Raw genomic sequence first — 18,420 nt, 5'->3', positions numbered from 1 at the left:
ATTGAGCAGGGGCTCCCCTTTGCTCTGTGGTTGTCACTGCCCTGTCAGGGGTGGAGTCTACTCCCTAGTTGTTGGAGTAGAGGCCCCCAGCTCTGTTTCTTCACTATGATTCTGATCTGTGGTGCAAGGTAGGAAGAATTGGAGCATTCCCACTAGGAGAGAAGCCACTGAGTTTTCCTCCTTTAGAGCTGTTCACCTGTGTATATGCTCTGTTGTGTCCCCTTTCACCCACTGTGTGGGGTCAGAAAGTATCTGTTGTTGGCACTGCTCTCAGTCCCACCTTAACTGTGGGTATGCTGGTAATTGGCCCTGGTAACTCTCGGACATTCTTTTCACCCAGCCACCAGTGCAGGTCTACTGAGGTTAGGTCCCAGTACTGCAGTAATCATGCACCTGGACCCACTGTGGGAACTATGGAGGCAGCTCAAACTCGGTCTGGCCCTACTCCCACATGTACATGCCCACAGAGCCCACAGCTGGTAAAGCCAGACCCATCCCAGATGCAAGAGCACTTGTCCTTTCAGATGTTTCGCAGACACTGAATTTAGGAAGCTGTCAACCGAGGTGTAAGTCCACAGTTTGTGCAGCCACGAGGAGAGATTTAAGCTCTTATTTCTTAGTCACATAGCCCCTGGGCCTCAGCTGTGGTTTCAGCCCCTCCTCTGGGTGAATTTCCTAGTGCAGGGAGCTATCTGTGCCCTCCTGGGACACCATGGAAAGTCCTGGCACCCACTAGCAAATTTCCTAGTGGGAGGCATTATCCACACACTCCCAGGACACCTGGCTGGTCCTGGAAGCCACTGGCAGATTTCCTAGTAGTGAAAGGTTTCCGTGCACTCCTGGGACAGCAGGGTCGGTTCAAGTGCCCACTGATGGATTCTGGGGTAATTCTTGAAGGAGATTGTTTTGAGAAGTAAAAATATCCTCTCCCACCTGTGGCACCACACCACTACCTCATACCTACCACAGAGATTGAACCACTTGAAGATCTTTGGCCCTACTGCCCAGAATTATAGTTCCTAAAATCTGAGTTATTAAACTAGAATAATGCTCCAGCCAGTGGAGGTCTTCGGAAGGATGGTTAATAGTAACCTATGGCACTGAAAAATTTAAAGAGTTCTTACCAACCACCTCCCAACCCCATGTATTCCAAAGAGGTACTTGGAGGTTTCTCTACCAGTGAGTTGTAAACTTGCTTCTTCATTTTTCTCATTATCCAGAAGATAATTATTGAATCACTCAAACACACACATTCTTATGAACATAATTAATTCTTTGAAATTAATTCTTTGAATATAAACTCAAATGCCTAGGGACAATCAGAAATAAATGAAACAGGAAAGTTAAGAAAAATAGAGATGGTAAGAATTATGGGCATGTGTTTATAACCATGTGTGAATAAGAGTCCAGGGTTGCCAAATCTTTCATATTTTCAAAAGAAGTCGAGAATCAAGATTTTTATGTAAATTGTCCAGATTTTTAGCACAGTTCAGACTCAACATGACTGCCAATTTTGAACTTTTGGCTAAAAGAAAAAGAGAAATATACAATATTTTCCTGGTTACTCCATAATTTGCAAGACTGATTCTTTCACCAATGAGTTAATTCTTCACATTATAGAAAATAGTGTAGCTTTTTAGAAAAGACATTTTCCACAGCAGGGCTTGGGAAGTGGAAGTGGGACGTGTGTGCAGACCTGCCCAAAATTAGAAAGAGCGTCATTAAAGGCCTTCTCTTAGTTGCAAAAGACCTAGATAAGGTTCTGAAATTACTATTTGCAAAGGTATTTAAATTCTTAGCAAAGGGCCTTTTTTTATTTAAAACTTGTTTTTTCTAAGTAATTAAACTTTTGAAATATGAAAACACTCATATAATAAATGTATTGTTTTGGAACTATTTTCTGTGTTGCGATTTTATAAACTTATTGTCAGTTCTGTTGTCTACCTTGTGTTTTAAATACAGAGCTTTTGAAGAGAAACGAAAACAACAAGAAGAAAGAGAACACCAAATCAGAGAACAAATACTTCAACAACGAAAAAAAAAGTTTGAAGAAGTTACTGAAAAATTCCAGCGGGCCCATATTCCTCTTTCACAGCGGAAGAGAACAGGTGCCTTAATTTCTAGAACAATATAAAAACAAAAAATGAAAGTTATAATCACATTCAGCTTGAGTAGACAATAAAATAAATTAAGAAACAAAGTGGAAATTCAGACTAAAAATGCTACTATGCCTTTTGAATAACAGGACTAAAGTGAAATGAAATGAAAAATTGCAATTTGATATAAGTTTAATTTGGAGGATTAATATTTTGTTGGCTCTATTTGTAAATTTGGAAAGCACACAAGTTTGATTCTACTTAATACTGGCTTACAGTGTTTTGTCTTTTTAAAACTGATTTAATAAATAGCTTAACATAAAAAGAAAATTTAGCATTTAGGTTTAGTAAACTTATATATATATACATATCCTTTTTTTTTTTTTTGGCTGCACCACACGGCATGTGGAATCTTAATTCCCTGACCAGGGATCAAGCCCGTGACCCCTGCAGTGGAAGCATGAAGTCTTAACCACTGGACCGGCAGAGAAGTCGTTAGGTTTAGTAAATTAATGTCAGATTCATTTTGTCCACATTTTTGCTCAAATTCATATTTGAGAGACTGGCAAAATAAAACAAAAGTACAGAGTGACATAATCCAACAATCTAAGACTGAAACCAATTCAGAATTTTTAAATGATTATGTTTGATTCTTCAATATCACATCTACATTTTTTTATGCCTTACATAGTAACACAGAATTAGCAACAAAATGTCAAAGCTTCAAAAAAAAATAGGAGAAGCAGAACCTTTATGTATTCAGCAAACATATGTTGTGCTCCATTGTACACAGCCCTGGGCTAAGCTGAGGTGCTGAGATACAGAGAAATCTAATTGTACTCTACCATTAAAGACCTCACAGTTTATTTTGGAGATGAGAGTGATATAAACAATTAATGTCAATAAATATAATTGCTATGGTAGCAGAATGTGTAAAGTACTATGAGAGCACAGAGGAAAGAACACTAAACTTATACAGGGATATGAGGGATATCATCCCTGGAAAAATTTGAATCTTAAAGAATAAGCATTTTGCCAAGCAAAGAGACAATTTAAAAACATCCCAGACATAAGGAACAGCTTTTACAAGTAAATTATACATTGCAAATACAAAGTGTATCCAAAGCATAGGATAGGGAAAAAAATGGGTATAAGGCTAGAAAAATGAGTTGGAACAATTCTCTAAGAACTTTGTATCCCATGCTAGGAATTTTGTCTTTATCCAATATACAGTCCACTTAAAGTTTTTTAACTGGAAAGAAGCCAGTTAACTGGGTCAATAAAAGATCTTACTGAAAGTAAGGGCAGCTAGTAACACTGCTAAAAATAATAATATCTTAAACATCATAGGGGTTTATTTTTCTCTAGTGTAATATGAAGTCCTCAGTTCGGCAGTCAGGAGCTGGTTTGATGATTATGCGAAGTCACTGGGAACACAGACTCCTTCTGTCTCTCAGCTCAGCTGCCCTCAGTATGTGATTTACATAGCTTTACCCTCATGTTCATGTGGTAGTGGCTGAAGCTCCAGACATAATGTCAGTGTTGTAGACAGGAAGAAGGAAGAAATGGAAAGGACAGAAGGGTATACCTCTGAGCTCCCTTTAAATTGTTTTCCTAGAAGCCCCCATCTATCTGCTTATATCTAATTGGCAACTCCATCTGCAAGGGAGACTGGAAAATATAGTTGTTTTTTTTTTAATGTGGCTGTATTGCCACCCCTAACAATATAGGGTGTGTTACCAAGGAACAAAGGGAAAATGGACATTAGGTAGGAAACTAAGAGTCTGTGCTAAAATTAGATTTGTTAGAAAGGTAATTATCCATACAACATGGAAGATGAATTGAAGTAGAGACATATTAAAGTAGGTAGACTAGTAGTAGACTATTTCAGTATTTGTGGCAAGAAGTGTTAAGCTGCTAAATTAAAGCACTGCACTGGATATAGAGACAGGAGGTAATATATTCAAGAGATATAATCAATAGATTCAGTTACTAATTTATCAAGATGGCTGGAAGAAAGACTAGGAGAACAGTGCCCCTAGGAACTAGCGCAGAGCCTCACAAATTTTTAGCACTCCGTAAGGACTTGGTTAATGAATCAATTATTTTGGTGGATGATGATATTAATCAAGGTTGCAAGTAAAGAAGAAGAATCAGGTTAGAGATAAAGATTATTAATTAAGTTTTAAATGCATTGATTTTGAGCTTCCCATGACTCATGCAAATAGGGAAATCAAATCAACAACTGAAACTTAAGAAAAAATTATGGAATAGAAATTATATTTAAGAGTCACTGATGAATAGATATATAGTTGGTAAAGGAAGCCACGTGGAAAGGTAAGGTAAATATTGGGTATAGATGCAGATTGAAGATAGGGCCTAAAATAGAACCTTAGTGCACACTAGCATTTATTATAAGTAGAGAAATGAAAACTAAAAATGGATTTTGAAAAGTAGTTACCAAGAAAGTAGGATGGGAAACAAAAGCAAACAAAGAAAATTGTTATAAGAGGCAAAAGAAAAGGTAGTTTTAAGAAAGCGTATGTGGTCAGTTGTATTAAATGCCTCAGAGTACTCACCACTCATGAGTAATCATTTGCCCCAGAGGGGGTGCTGACTACCCAAGGGCCTATGTACAGAAAGTGAGGAGTTTTAGTAAAAACAAATGACGTACACATTCACTCAATGGAATATAATGCAGCTATTAAAAAACTGGGAAATTCTTTATGGACTTATATGGAACAAACTCCAGCAGAGATAGATTTACCATAAAGCCAATAAGGTTTAAGTTTCACTGTCATGGCCTCTACATCTAATTTTATATTAGTAGTTTTGCAGTATTTTTTCTTAATGAAGCCCCCCAAATTGCATAGATTCATATCAGTATACATAATATTCTACCTTCTGTGTAAGACAAGAGGGAAATTAGAATATATATTAAGGGAGGAGATCAAGATGGTGGAGTAGGAGGACATAGAACTCACCTCCCCCAACAAACACATCAAAAATACATCTACATGTGAAACAGTTCTCACTGGAAACTGGTAGAAAGACTCCTGTGCAGCCAAGGCTGAAAGAAAGATCCACATGGAATAGGGTAGGAAAGAAAGAGAAGCGATCAGGTTGGGACCTGTGCTCCAGGAAGGGTACTCAGAGGAAAAGGGAGATTACACAGGCAGAAATCCTCCCTGGGGAGTGAGTGATTCTGTTCCAGCCACATATTGGGCGCCCCAGTCCTGGGCTCCAACACAGGGAAGATGAGCCCCTAGGCTGGTTGGAGGGCTGGTGGGACTAACAGGAGGGCTGTGGGAAGCCTGTACTCGAGCTTGGGGGAAGTACGCGCACACTTGCTTACTCCCGAAAGAGGGCAGAGAGGCAGATTGAAACTGCGCAGGTGGCTGACTGGTTTCCTGAAACTGCTCTGGAGCACACCGCAGCCTGAGCCAAGTGAATGCTCAATCCCTGCTTACTTCATGTCACAGCTCCACACTGGAACTAGGGCTGCCACAACCAAAGAAACAGCTCAGCCATGAGACACAGGCAATTCAGAACCAAAGTGGTATCCTTTGGGTGAGGGCAGCCATTATGGACACTTGCATAGGCAGCACATCAAAAGCAGCCCAAATTCTGTATGTGGCCAAACTGTTGCCGCCTGCACCTGGTCACACACCAAGAGCTCACACTGGCCCCTCTTGTTTCAGCATTGCTTACGTCAGGGGCAAGAGTGCTGGTGCTGGGAGAGGGGAAGCTCACACTTAAATGGAACAGAGCTAGCTCAGACCCAATCCTTAAGGCTTCTGCTCCAGCAACTTGGGACCCGACCCTGGCCCCAATAAGGCGGTGACGGTCCCTGAGCAGAGAGGAAGCCCCAGCTCACTCCTGGCTCTGGCCCTCCCCCACCCGCTTCTCCAGCCCCACATCCTGCCAAAGTGATAGCTGCCAGCACACCCCGAGGAAATACATGACTTGTGTTCATGTCAAATCCAGCCCACCCACCAAAACCACTGGACACACAGGCTGTATAGGGATGCTCCCACATAAGGACACCCCTTCAAGACAGCAATAGGTAGCTGTTTCACCTAATTTCATAGAGACAGAGACTGTTAAGCAAAATGAGAAGACAGAAGAATTTGTCTCCATTGAAAGAGCAAGAGAAAAAAACAAATAATGAAACAGAAATAATTTACCAGATAAAGAACTCAAAGCAATAGTAATAAGAATTCTAACTGAATTAGGGAAAATATATACAATGGAATATTAGCCGCAAAAAAGAATGAAATTCTGCCTTATTGCAATAAGTCAGAGAAAGACAAGCTCTGTTATCACTTATGCAAAATCAAAAAAAGAAAACAAATGAATGTATATTTAAAAACAGAAATAACCTTACAGATACAAAGAACAAACTAGTGGTTACTAGTGTGGAGGGTGAAAGGGTGGAACAAATAGGGGTATGGGTTAAAACAGGGGTCCCCAACCCCTGGACCGCGGACCACTACTGGTCTGTAGCCTGTTAGGAACAGGGCCGCACAGGAGGAGGTGAGCAGTGGGCAAGCGAGTGAAGCTTCATCTGCCGCTCCCCATTGCTCCCCATCACTCCCCATCACTCGCATTACTGCCTGAACCATACCCCGCAACCCCATCTGTGGAAAAATTGTCTTCCACGAAACCAGTCCCTGGTGCCAAAAAGGTTGGGGACTGCTGGGTTAACAGACACAAACTACTATGTATAAAATAGACAAGCAGCAAGGATATACTGTACAGCACAGGGAAATATAGCCATTATTTTTTAATAATGTTAAATGGAGTATAATCTATAAAAATATTGAATATCTGTGTTGTACACCTGAAACTAATATAGTGTTGTAAATGAACTATACTTCAACTTTTTAAAATAGAATATATACTTATGTATGTTTGTATTCGCATAAACAGTGATAGAATACATAAATGACCAATAAGAGCAAGACTTCCAAATGTGTATTTTATTTTTTTGATTTCTGAACATGAATATATTACCTGTACAAAATATTAGATTAAAATTTTAAGAAAATGTAATGCCATGAGTGAAGAGCAACAACAAAGCTATGATAAATAACTGTTTATTTAATTGTCTATGGGTTTAGTTTATTCCCAAATTATGAGAGTTAAACCAAAGGTTCACCCTATGTGCATGATAGCTGATGCTTCCCCTTGCTTCGCAAAAGGGATTGGGAGTTCCGATGAGGTCAAAAAATTTTTGGAGTCAGAGAATTGTTGGAGTTAGAATATTAGAGCAAAAGAACTGGAAGGAGGAGCCTAGTGGTTTAAATGAAATAATAAAGCCCGAATACACCATAAGTACACAAAAAATGTAAGCTTAAATTTTCATCAGTGAGTATGAGGTAGTGACTAGAAGGTCATTAGACAACAGCAACAAGAAAGAGTAATGGGTGTTTGTAAACTGTAAAACTACCTTAGTTTTAAAGGTAGTTTTTAAGTTCTCTTTGATAGACAATAAGTGGTGAGTGTTAATAAAAGCAAAGTCTCAGACTATAGTGTAGCACAGCTAAACGTTTTTTAGCAAAGCAGACAAAAAACGATTGGTACTACTTGTTTGCTAAGCTCAATAAAGTCCCAGTCCTCTGTCCTTTTAGGTGCTCCGACTACACTTTATATGAAAGGTCCACTCAGACTTATACAGTCACATTCCAGAGACAAAATTTACGTGCCTTCTGGCATTGGACCATCAGAAATATTCCTGTTTAACTGCTGGAGCCAAGACTAATCAGAGATCAAACCTCAATACCATCTGTAAGGGTATAGGGTATAGACCTCCCTAGATTCTTATTCTCTGTTCATGCAAGGGTACAGAGTGATTAACATATTTTAGGAAAGTCCACTTAAATATCTTAAAGTTCAACAAAGAAAATCCATTTTTAACATTCATCAGGCTGTGCAACTGGCCATTAGTTTTTCCAATAAGGAACCATTTGAGACATTGATTATGCTAATTAGAAAAACAATCAAAATCTAAAGCTTGATAGTTTCTGCCTCAAGAGGATTGGCCCTTTATGATTAGAATATCCAGCAAACCATCTTGTAACTGTGCATTTTTCACTGGTATTTTATGCAATCACCCCTTGACTCTAGAGTTCAAGTTTGAACTAATCCATTCATAAAAATATACTGGTTTTGCTTAAACATTTTAAGGTAAATAACAAACATTATAATAGTGGAAAAGTCTGAGGACATGGGTTTTTTAAAGAAGAAAGGAGGAAACAGTTTGGTAGTGTCATTGGAGAGCTAGAAAGTCACCTATTCTACCTTCAGACCTTGAGTTATTTTAAATTATTTGTGCCTCCCCATAAGAGGGCTGAAGGAAAAGCAATATCCTTTAAAAAGAAGCTGTGTTTCACCTGAAACAAGAAGGTGTGTACCAAAGTGCACAACGGAAATTCTTGGGAAAGTGGATACTTATGGGATCTAGGGTTGGATTAGAGATTGTGCAGAGTGGTATGTGGAGGAGTGTCCATATAATGTATGACCTTGAACAAGTTACTTAGCTTCTCTATGCTTCAGTTTCCTCAGATGCAAAATGGAGATTCAAATAGCATCTGCCTCAAAGGCCTTAGTAAGAATTAAATTAGTTAATACTTATACAGTGCTTAAAAATAATGTCTTTAAACAGTAAATGCTCAATAAATGTTAAATTGTGTTTTTATATCTTCCCCTTTTCTTCATAAGAATATTTGTAAATTTTGTCAGAAGTTTATGGAACTATGAAATCAGATATCATGGAGTTTGCATGCCACACTAAAAAGGCTGGACATTTCTCAATGTTTCATTTTTCCAAATAAATATTCTTAAAATTGGTGATGATAATTTTGAGGTAACTGTTTCTTATTGGGGAATTGGGTGTCTACATTTAAAATATTTACAGTATTCTAAAAAATAGTTTTTACAAAAATTTTAAGGTAGTATTTTATCATTGACCAATTAAGTTATATATAAAGAGAGTGTTGAAGATGAAGTGCTTCTGTACTATTTGACCTTTATTATCCCCTTAGTTTTTCAAAAACCAGTTCCTCCATTAGAAGAGGCCCTCAAACAAATTCAGGAATCCAACTTAAAATCAGAGGTAAACCTTCCCTCTTCCCACAGACCAATAATAGACTGGAGGTAAGTAATTTATGATTATCATGTGTAATTTACTAATATATAATAATTAAATAGTTCTCTAGTTGCTGAGTTTGTAGGCCTTTTCATCTGTTACTCCTTACCTCTGTTTTAGAGTTTACTATTTTATTTTCACACATTGAATTGAGGTAGAGTACAATATAAGCTGCTTCAAGAGTAAGGAATTTTAATTTGTTGTCTTTGGTATTACAATGCTGCCTATGTTAGTACTTTTCTACAGGAATTATCATAAAACCCATTTAAAAATATTGATATTGGTTTTACTGAGAGAAAAAAAATTTGAGTTGTAATGATATAAATTTAGGTAAGAGGAGTAACTTTATGGTAGAAATGGGTTTTTCCTCACTGAAAATCTTTCCTGGATATCTTTAAAAAGCTACAGTCCCTCCTGGTTCCTCTCCAGGTTAGTTTAAATGACTTATCTTGAAGCAATAGGATGGACCAACCAACCAGAGAGTACCCTCTGACATCCTGTATTTTCCATTTATTTATTATAAATGTTTCTTGAACCTACTATGTACATAGCATTATATCAGGCATTGAGAAGGGGATATGGAGAAGTGTAATATTCAAAAATATAATCCCAAGTGTATAATCTAGGAGAGAAGTAAAATAATGCTTCAAAAAGTATAGAACAGTACCAAATGGGTAATGATAATAATATTTAATATTAATTTATGTAATGATGTCTACAATTCATATGTAATTTATGTTAATATTTTACCTGTTTATAATGTTATTTACTAAAGTACTTCCATTTTTAGAATACCTGTGGCAAATAGTTCCCTTGATCAGATCTAAGAACAAATAAATTCATTCAGTCTTTATTATAGTTCAAGAAAGACTTCATGGAATAAAAAACTCTTCAGCAAAGCTTTGAAGAAAATAGGAGTTAATCATGAAACAAGTGGATAGTTGGTATTCCAGACAGAGGGATGAGCATGTGGAAAGGCCAAGAGTAACAGAAGGAATGATGTGTTCTAGGAGTCAGAGATGGCTGAATAATAGAATGCAGAATACCAATAGCTCACTAGATGTGAGACTGGAGAGGTAAATGATCTACATGCTAAGGAATATAAACTTTATCCTGAGCATTTAGGAGGAGTTAAGGATTTGAGCAGATGGGAGATAAGATCAACTTTTCTTTTTTAACATATCATTCCAATCTATTGTGAACAAGTGTTGATAACTGATTGAAAGAGGACAAAACAGGAGGCTATTTCAATATATGTAATTGAAATTATATGGATCTAGAGCTCAAGAGAAAGATCTAGGCTTAAGACATTTGAAGCCAAAACAATGGATGAGATCACCTGTGGAGATTGCATACTATGACAACAGAACTAGGTTAGAACACTAAAGAACAGTAACATTTAAGGAAGTGAAAAAAAGAGAAGCCTACAGATAGGAACAGAATGGTTGATACAGGACTATATAGTGAGAGAAGGTAGAACTAAGGAAATACAGACTTTCATGGGGAAAAAAGCAGTTTACAGAGATCAAATGGCTTCTAGGGAATCAGTAAAATAAAAAGTTTGTATCAGGATACTGGCAGAAAACATGTAATGTTTAAAAGGGGTAATGAAAAAAGGTTAGTAAAGAGACTGGGAAGCCAACAGTGGATGATGAAGCAACCCTAGAACTGACAACAAAGTCAGTATTACCACCACAGACCTGAACTGAAAAGAGCTATAGCTATACGAGAGGGCTGCTAGGTAGAGTAACATTGCCACTACTAAACCAATCCCAGAAGAGAGGAAGCCAGAGGAACAAAGTCAGCCATAAATCAAAAGGCAAGGGATCATTTGGTCTCTGCCTAGCAAAGACAAGTAGGGAAGTATGGAAAGTGAATCAGGAGGGGCAAAGAAAAAATATCCAGCTTAGAGGCAATGTGTCCACTATACTTCACAACAAAAAAAGTCACACTGGCAACTTTTGTCTGAGAAATTTCAGTGGAGGGATAGGGACAGAAAAGAGATTGTGATGAGTTGGAAAGAAATGGAGAGCAAGAAAGAAAAAATACCAAGTGTAGCTTGGCTGTGAAAGGAAAAGAGCTGTAGAACAATAGCCAGAGGGGATATAGGGCCAAGATATGGCTTTTTCCCTTAAGATGGAAGAGATGTTATCATGTTTAAATATGGATGTCAAACTGATGAGTAACAGAATTGCAGTCTAGAAAAGTAGAGAATAAAATTGTTAAGTGTCTTAAGTACCTATTATTTGGACATTGATTAGCAAGGGTTATACATATGAAAGAGATATGGTCCTCTGCCCAAGAAGGGTTTGCAGTTACATTATAATACTGTTTAATGGTAGTTACATCATAAGACACAAGTAATACTGCATTATGGGGGCAGTTACAGAAATACTAGCAAAGTGATAAAGAAGTATGAAATTTGACGTTGGAGAGGAGACTTAAAGGATGAGTACCAGTTGTCTACTAAAGTAGCATAGGTTGATTTTAGGCATGTTCAGGCCTACATTGTTGTAAAAGACAAAGACACCTAAGGAAATAGAACTTGTTCAGAGTGGCAGGACTGTAGTATGTGTTGCTGGTAGGACAGGAGATTATCTAGAAATGTAGATTGAGATCAGATATGAAATGCTTGTATGTCTAGGAATTTTTAATTTCTATCCTATAACTAGTAGAGAATCAGTGGAGGTTTTTAAGCATGAAGTGATATAATCCTCTTTATTATTATTGATATGAATGTTGGAGAATGAAAAGAGTGGAAAGAAATTGGAAGCAAGGAGACTAAAAAAGCTTAATGGGCTAATCCAAGGGATAGATCATTACTGCCTAAACTAAAATAGTACTATTTTGTATAGTGAGAAAAGGATAAATCTGACAAAGAATAAAAATATTTTGAGTGGTTAGAAGGAAAAGATGAGAGAAGAAAAAATGAAAATGCCTTTTCACAGCAGAGAAGAGACATAAATAAGAGTTTAAGAATATTGATAAAATAGAAGTGTAAGAATTGGAGTAGGGAAGGTGGGAGATGAAGAGGATGTGAGCTTACCTTCCCTGACAAAGAATTCAAAAATACATCCACATGTGGAACAATTCTAATGGAAAACTAACTGGAAACATGTAGAAGGACTCCTATACAACCAAGGCTGTAAGAAAGATACACATGTAATTGGCTAGGATGGCAAGAAAAGCATCAGGTAAGAGGCCTGTGCCTCTGGGAGAGGACTAAGAGGAAAAGGGAGATCACACAGGCAGACATTCACCCTGGGAAGTGAGTGGGTCAAGCCACAGACTGGATGTCCCCCTTCTGGGGTCCTACATATAGGAGACAAGCCCCTTTGGCTGCTTGGAGAACCACTGAAAGGCTAGAGAAGCCTAGACTCCACTCATGAGGAGTGTGCAAGTGTTAGCTTACCACCAGACAGGGCAGAGAGAGGTGTGCCCTCATGGCTGCTGCCTTGCCACACCCCCCAGTCTGAGCCAAGTGAATGTCAAGCCCTGCTCACTCCAAGCCACAGCTTGGCCCTGGATCTAGGCCAGACAGGACCTGGGAAAAGACTCAATCTAAAGATACAGAGGCTACCTAGGGCCTGGGGTGTGGTCTAAGTGGAACAGTGTCCATTGTTGGAAGTTACTTAAACAGCACCCCAGAAGCAGCCCAGACTTCTGATGGCAGTGCAGGTGCTTGAACTCCCATGACCACCATTCCATACTCCCCAGTTCCAGACAAGCAAACGCTCCAACCTCTCCCACTCCACGCCATAGCCTTACACTAGATCTGGGACAATCACAACAGGGGAAAAGATGCAAACTTAGGCTACATCTGAGTGGAGTCACAGATGCCTACAGGACAGCATATCAGCCCTCTATAAGCACCTGAGCCCCATTTGCTTCAGCACTCCCCACCTTTGGGTCAAAAGCCCAGTGCAAGAAGAAGGAAAAATACACACTTAAAGGAAGCAGAACCAGCTTGAGCCGAAATCTCAGGGCCTCTGCTCCAGCAACTTCAGAGTAGATCTCACCCCTGACAGGGCAGTGATGGCCACTAAGCAGAGTGGAAGTACATCTCACGCCCCACACAGGCTCTAACTCCTCCATTACTAGCCACATTCCCTACCAAGGTGATAGAGGCCAGCATACCTTGAGGAAAGATATGACTGGCATCCACATCAATCCACCAAATGCACTGGGCACACACAGTCTGCATAGGGACACACCCACATAAGAACACCCCTTCAAGACCACAATAGGTAACTGTTTCACCCAAAATCATAGAGATACAGAAAGTTAAATACAGTAAAAAGGCAGAGGAACCTGCAACCTAAGATTGTCTACCCAGCAAGATTATCATTTAGAATAGAAGCTGAGATAAAGAACTTCTCAGACAAGCAAAAACTAAAAGAATTCAGCAATACTAAACCTACCCTAAAAGAAATGTTGATGGGTCTTCTCAAAATGGAAAAGCAGTAAGAATCTATCAGAAAGGGAAAAATCCCAATAGGAAAGACATATGTATGGGGATTGAAGATCACTTAAATAAGCCAGTACATAGATTAAAAGACAAAAAGTTGTAAAAGCAACTCCTACTACAATAAATACTTATGGGATAAACATGAAGCTGTAAAAAATACATCAAAAACAAAATATGGGGGAGGGGAGTAAAAAACGTAGATCTTTTAGAATGTGTTCAAAGTTAAATGACTATGAGTTCAAAGCAAGTAGATATAATTATGAGTTAACATATATGAACCCCATGGTAACCACAAAGCAAAAACCTACAATAGATACACAACAACCAAAAAGAAAGAAACTCAAGCATACTACAAAAGAATATCATCAAACCATAATGGGAGAAACAAAAAGAAGAAATCAACAGAGGAAAAAATACAAAACAACTGGAAAACAAGTAATAAAATGGCAATAAGTACATACCTATCAATAAATTACTCTAAATATCAATGGATTAATGCTTTAATCAAAAGACATAGGATAGCTGATTGGTTGGAAAAAAAAAGAACAAGACCCTTCAATATGCTGCCTACAAGAGACTCACTTCAGGGCAAAAGGCACAAACAAACTGAAAGTAAGGGGATAGAAAAGGATATTTCATGGAAATGACAAGAAAGCAGGGCTAGCAATACTCATATCAGACACAATAAAACAGAAGCTATAATGAAAGACAAAAAGAGCATTATATAATGATTAAAAGGGATCAATACAAGAAGAGGATATATACTCTTTAACATATACATACCCAATACAGGAGCTACTAAATGTATAAAGAAAATACTAACAGACATAAAGGGAGAAACTGACAATAGTACAATAATTGTAGGAGACTTTAACACCCCACGGATATCAATGGACAAATCATCTAGAAAGAAAATCAATAAGGCAATAGTGGTCCTAAATGACACAGCACGACTAGTTGGACTTAACTGATATCTTCAGGACATTTCATCCAAAACCAGCAGAATATACATTCTTTTCAAGTGCACATGCAATGTTCTCCAGGATATATCACATACTAGGTCACAAAACAAGCCTCAACAAATTTAAGAGGATAGAAATTATATCAAGCATTTCTTTCAACCTCAGTGGTATCAATTAGAAATCAACTACAGAAAGAAAAACAGAAAAGAACAAACACATGGAGACTAAACAACATGCAACTAAATACCAAGGGTCAATGATGAAATCAAAGAGTAAATCAGAAAATACCTCAAAACAAATGAAAGTAGAAAACAACTTTCCAAAATTTGGGGGATACAGCAAAAGCAGTTCTAAGAAGGAAATTCATAGCAAAACAGGCCTTCCTCAAGAAATAAGGAAAATCTCAAACAACCTAACCTACCATGTAAAAGAATTAGACAAAGAACAAACAAGGCCCAAAGTCAGCAGAAGGAAGGAAATAATGATATCACATACACATGGAATCTAAAAAATAATACAGATGAATCTACATACAAAAAAGAAACTGACAGAAAGATTGGTTCAAGATGGCGGAGTAGAAGGACGTGTGCTCACTCCTTCTTGTGAGAGCACCAGAATCACAGCTAACTGCTGAACAATCATTGACAGGAAGACATTGGAACTCACCGAAAAAATACCCCACATTGAAAGTCAAAGGAGAAGCCACAATGAGACAGTAGGAGGGGCACAATCACAATAAAATCAAATCCCATAACTGCTGGGCGGGTGACCCACAAACTGGAGAACACTTATACCACAGAGGTCCACCCACTGGAATGAAGGTTCTAAGCCCAACGTCAAGCTTCCCAACCTGGGGGTCTGGCAATGGGAGGAGGAATTCCTAGAGAATCAGACTTTGACAGCTAGAGAGATTTGATTGCAGGATTTCAACAGGACTGGGGGAAACAGAGACTCCTCTCATGGAGGGTACACACAAAGTAGTGTGCACACTGGGACCAAGGGGAAGGAGCAGTGACCGCATAGGAGACTGAACGAGACCTGCTACTGTTGGAGGGTCTTCTGCAGAGGCGGGGGGTGGCTGTGGCTCACCGTGAGGAAAGGGACACTGGCAGCAGAAGTTCTGGGAAGTACTCCTTCGCGTGAGCCCTCCCAGAGTCCACCATTAGCCCCACCAAAGAGCCAGGTAGGCTCCAGTGTTGGATCACCTCAGGCCAAACAACCAACAGGGAGGGAACCCAGCCCCACCCATCAGCAGACAAGCTGATTAAAGTTTTACTGAGCTCTACCCAGCACAGCAACCCCCAGCTCTACCCACCATCAGTCCCTCCCATCAGGAAACTTACACAAGCTTCATCGATAGCCTCATCCACTAGAGGGCAGACAGCAGAAGCAAGAAGAACTACAGTCCTTCAGGCTATGGAACAAAAACCACATTCACAGAAAGACAAGATGAAAAGGCAGAGAGCTATGTACCAGATAAAGGAACAATATAAAACCCCAGAAAAACAAAAAAAATGAAGTGGAGATAGGCAACCTTCCAGAAAAAGAATGCAGAAAAATGATAGTGAAGATGATCAAGGACCTCGGAAAAAGAATGGAGGCAAAGATCGAGAAGATGCAAGAAATGTTTAACAAAGACCTAGAAAAATTAAAGAAAAACCACCTACAAGAATTAAAGAACAAACAGAGATGAACAATGCAATAACTGAAATGAAAAATACACTAGAAGGAATCAATAGCAGAATAACTGAGGCAGAAGTATGGGTGAGTGACCTGAAAGATAAAATAGTGGAAATAACTACCACAGAGCAGAATAAAGAAAAAAGAATGAAAAGAAATGAAGACAGCCTAAGAGACTTTTGGGACAACATTAAATACACCACCATTCTAATTACAGGGGTCCAAGAAGGAGAAGAGAGAGAGAAAGGACCCGGGAAAATATTTGAAGAGAATATAGTCGAAAACTTCCCTAACATGAGAAAGCAAATAACCACCCAAGTCCAGGAAGCGCTGAGAGTCCCAGGGAGGATAAACCCAAGGAGAAACACGCAAAGACACATAGTAATCAAATTTACAAAAAATTAAAGACAAAGAAAACTTATTGAAAGCAACAAGGGAAAAATGACAAATAACATACAAGGGAACTCCCATAAGGTTAACAGCTGATTTCTCAGCAGAAACTCTACAAGCCAGAAGGGAGTGGCATGATACACTTAAAGTGATGAAAGGGAAAAATCTAAAACCAAGATTACTCTCCCCAGCAAGAATCTCATTGAGATTCAAAGGAGAAATCAAAAGCTTTACAGACAGGCAAAAGCTAAGACAATTCAGCACCACCAGACGAGCTTTGCAACAAATGCTAAAGGAAATTCTCTAAGTGGGAAACACAAAAGAAGAAAAGTACCTACAAAAACAAACCCATAACAATTAAGAAAATGGTAATAGGAACATACGTATGGATAATTACCTTTAACGTGAATGGATTAATGCTGCAACCAAAAGACACAGGCTCACTGAATGGATACAAAAACAAGACCCATATATATGCTGTCTACAAGAGACCCACTTCAGACCTAGGGACACATACAGATTGAAAGTGAAGGGATGGAAAAAGATATTGCATGCAAATGGAAGTCAAAAGAAAGCTGTAGTAGCAATACTCATTTCAGATAAAATAGGCTTTAAAATAAAGAATGTTACAAGAGACAATGAAGGACACTACATAATGTTCAAGTGATCAATCCAAGAAGAAGATAGAACAATTGTAAATATATATGCACCCAACATAGAAGCACCTCAATACATAAGGCAACTGCTAACAGCTATAAAAGAGGAAAACAACAGTAACACAATAATACTGGGGGACGTTAACACCTCACTTACACCAATGGAGAGATCATCCAGACAGACAATTAATAAGGAAACACAAGCTTTAAATGACACAATAGACCAGATAGATTTAATTGCTATTTATATGACATTCCATCCAAAAAAAACATATTACACTTTCTTCTCAAATGCACATGGAACATTCTCGAAGATAGATCACATCTTGGGTAACAGATCAAGCCTCAGTAAATTTGAGAAAACTGAAATCATATCAAGCATATTTTCTGACCACAACGTTATGAGATTACAAATCAATTTCATGGGAAAAACTGTAAAAAACACAAACACATGGAAGCTAAACAATACGTTACTAAATAACCAAGAGATCACTGAAGAAATCAAAGAGGAAATTAAAAAATATCTAGTGACAAATTACAACAAAAACATGATGATTCAAAACCTATGGGATGCAGCAAAAGCAGTTCTAAGAGGGAAGTTTATAACAATAAAAGCCTACCTCAAGAACCAAGAAAAATCTCAAATAAACAATCTAACCTTACACCTAAAGGAACTAGAGAAAGAAGAACAAACAAAACCCATAGTTAGTAAAAGGAAAGAAATCATAAAGATCAGAGCAGAAATAAATTAAATAGAAACAAAGAAAACAGTAGCAAAGATCAATAAAACTAAAAGCTTGTTCTTTGAGAAGATAAACAAAATTGATAACCCATTAGCTACACTCATCAAGAAAAAGAGGGAGAGGACTCAAATCAATAAAATTAGAAATGGAAAAGGAAAAGTTACAACAGACACCGCAGAAATACAAAGCATCCTAAGAGACTGCTACAAGCAACTCTATGCCAATAAAATGGACAACGTGGAAGAAATGGACAAATTCTTAGAAAGGTACAACCT

The 18,420-nt window shown here is 38.3% G+C and overlaps 1 protein-coding gene across 1 annotated transcript in view; it reads left to right on the top strand.

Annotated features, from left to right (window-relative positions):
- Positions 1-18,420, top strand: part of CEP126 (centrosomal protein 126) — a 145,295-nt gene that overhangs the window by 34,955 nt on the left and 91,920 nt on the right. The window contains exons 3-4 of the mRNA XM_024760348.1: positions 1,963-2,108; positions 9,143-9,254. Coding sequence (XP_024616116.1) covers positions 1,963-2,108; positions 9,143-9,254 — 258 coding nt within the window. The remainder of the gene's footprint in view (positions 1-1,962; positions 2,109-9,142; positions 9,255-18,420) is intronic.

This window comes from Neophocaena asiaeorientalis, unplaced genomic scaffold (assembly GCF_003031525.2).
Source record: "Neophocaena asiaeorientalis asiaeorientalis breed wild unplaced genomic scaffold, Neophocaena_asiaeorientalis_V1.1 scaffold601, whole genome shotgun sequence".
NCBI lineage: Eukaryota > Metazoa > Chordata > Mammalia > Artiodactyla > Phocoenidae > Neophocaena > Neophocaena asiaeorientalis.
The sequence above is the reverse complement of the archived record's forward strand: the minus strand, read 5'-3'. Positions and strand labels throughout refer to the sequence as shown.